At 49.3% G+C, this 1,748-nt stretch overlaps 1 protein-coding gene across 1 annotated transcript in view; it reads right to left on the reverse strand.

The window, feature by feature from the left end:
* The window catches only part of LOC106805207, a 10,235-nt gene extending 9,169 nt beyond the window's left edge, over nt 1-1,066 (reverse strand). The window contains exon 1 of the mRNA XM_014806705.1: nt 146-1,066. Within this exon, the coding sequence (XP_014662191.1) occupies nt 146-300 (155 nt within the window). The 5' untranslated portion in view covers nt 301-1,066. The remainder of the gene's footprint in view (nt 1-145) is intronic.
* Between the last annotated feature and the right edge of the window lie 682 nt (nt 1,067-1,748).

The following is a 1,748-nucleotide window of genomic DNA, read 5'->3' on the forward strand; positions in this document are numbered from 1 at the left end:
GTGTGTGTGTGTGTGTGTGTGTGTGTGTGTGTGTGCGTGTGTGTGCGTGTGCGTGCGTTTTTTGTACGCGCGAGCGCGTGTGCGCCGTGTGCGTGTGTGCGTGCGCGCGCGTGTGTGTATGTGCGGGGGATGTGCGTGTACTCACACAGGGTTGGAGCTGTTCCAGAAAACCGGCGGTAGATTGACGGCTCCGACGGTGCTGCCCGACTCCAGACCAGTGATCTCACAGAATATCACCAGCACGACGGAAATGACGACGCGATGGCTAACTCTATTCATGTTGAACATTACTCTGTTCATTCTAGGTGATGCCCGTGTCTATGTGATCGCCTTCGCTATCGGCCTCTTTCTGTCTCCGCCCACGCGTGCTCTCTCTGTTCGCTCGTCGTGCACGCACGCGTGTACGTTTTTAATCACGGCACTTCACTTTCGATGCGGTTCACGGAGCGATCGTTTCGATTTCGTTTTCTACCTGCGGTCCGTCCACAGGTGTAAGTACGCTCCGGTGCAACTTGGTGTCACCGTAAACCTACTCCCGGCTAGAAACAGGTACGAGTTTAGTATCTATATATATATTATATATATATGTGTGTGTGTGCGTGTGTACACGGATGTCCTCTTCGCTTGTCAGTGATCGATGCTCCGCGTATTCGGTCTCGCTTTGCAGAGACTCGTGCTAAAACAGCGCGCTTTTCTGCCGCTTCTTCGACGAATGACGTGTTTTTCCTTATATACGTAGTCACCGATCGGTAATCGCCTCCCGGCTACAGAACGCTACTGATGTCGGCGTGTAGAGATAGAGAAAGATAGATATCGGAGGACGCGTGATTGCTGCACGAAACGCGATATTTGCACAGAATGCTGCACGAAATCCGAGTGAGAGGATGGATGGATATGCGGGTGCTCGTTTACGCCACCGTGTATTACTCCAACGTCGCTTTTGCACACACACAGACACAGAGACAGACGCCACCAGCTGTCAGGGAAACCGCGAGCGAATGCTCTCTATCGAAATCACGGAAAGAGTAGTGCTATGAGTGACCCCTACACATACAACGCCGTAGAGAATGCGAGCCCTGCGCAATGACAGGCGAAGCGTGACCACGTGTTTTGGATGGGAGCTACGCGGATGCTGCGAGGACCGTAAGGAGAAGTGGGAAACTGTACGGGAGGAGAAATGTTACTACGCGAGGTCGGCTAGTGGAGGCATGCGCCGCCATGCGGATGGCAACGTCGCAGACACGAACACGGATAGAAATAGCAAACTGCGAACACATCTGTCACTACTATTAAGTGTTCTATTAAACAACAGAGCCATGTTGTTGATGCGAATTGGTCAGGCGATGCCATCAGACGTGGATGTTGCCACGTCGAGATGAATATGAATGTCATCGTCCCGACGTCACGTTAAGTTAACAATGCATGCAGTTTCGTTATGAAGTGATTTTAAACTCCTATATAAAAGGTGTGATGCGCGCTTCCATTTCTGAAAAAGTATCCGCTAGGTATTTCGTGAAGGCCATCGACTTATATACCAGACATGATGTCAGATAGACAGAGACAGACAATGATTGAAGACACACGCTAGAAAGATGCTTTTAGCTTAGCTGTGTTCTAGATAAATACGTTTACTTGTTTAATTAATAAATTAATGAATTAATTATATTTGCCGTTATTTTTTCAGTGGTCGTAATACCCTCGTCGATGTGAATATCGACTCATGCTGTCTCTTTCGTTGGTGGTGGTAC

Source organism: Priapulus caudatus, unplaced genomic scaffold (genome assembly GCF_000485595.1).
Source record: "Priapulus caudatus unplaced genomic scaffold, Priapulus_caudatus-5.0.1 Scaffold105, whole genome shotgun sequence".
NCBI classification, from domain to species: domain Eukaryota; kingdom Metazoa; phylum Priapulida; class Priapulimorpha; order Priapulimorphida; family Priapulidae; genus Priapulus; species Priapulus caudatus.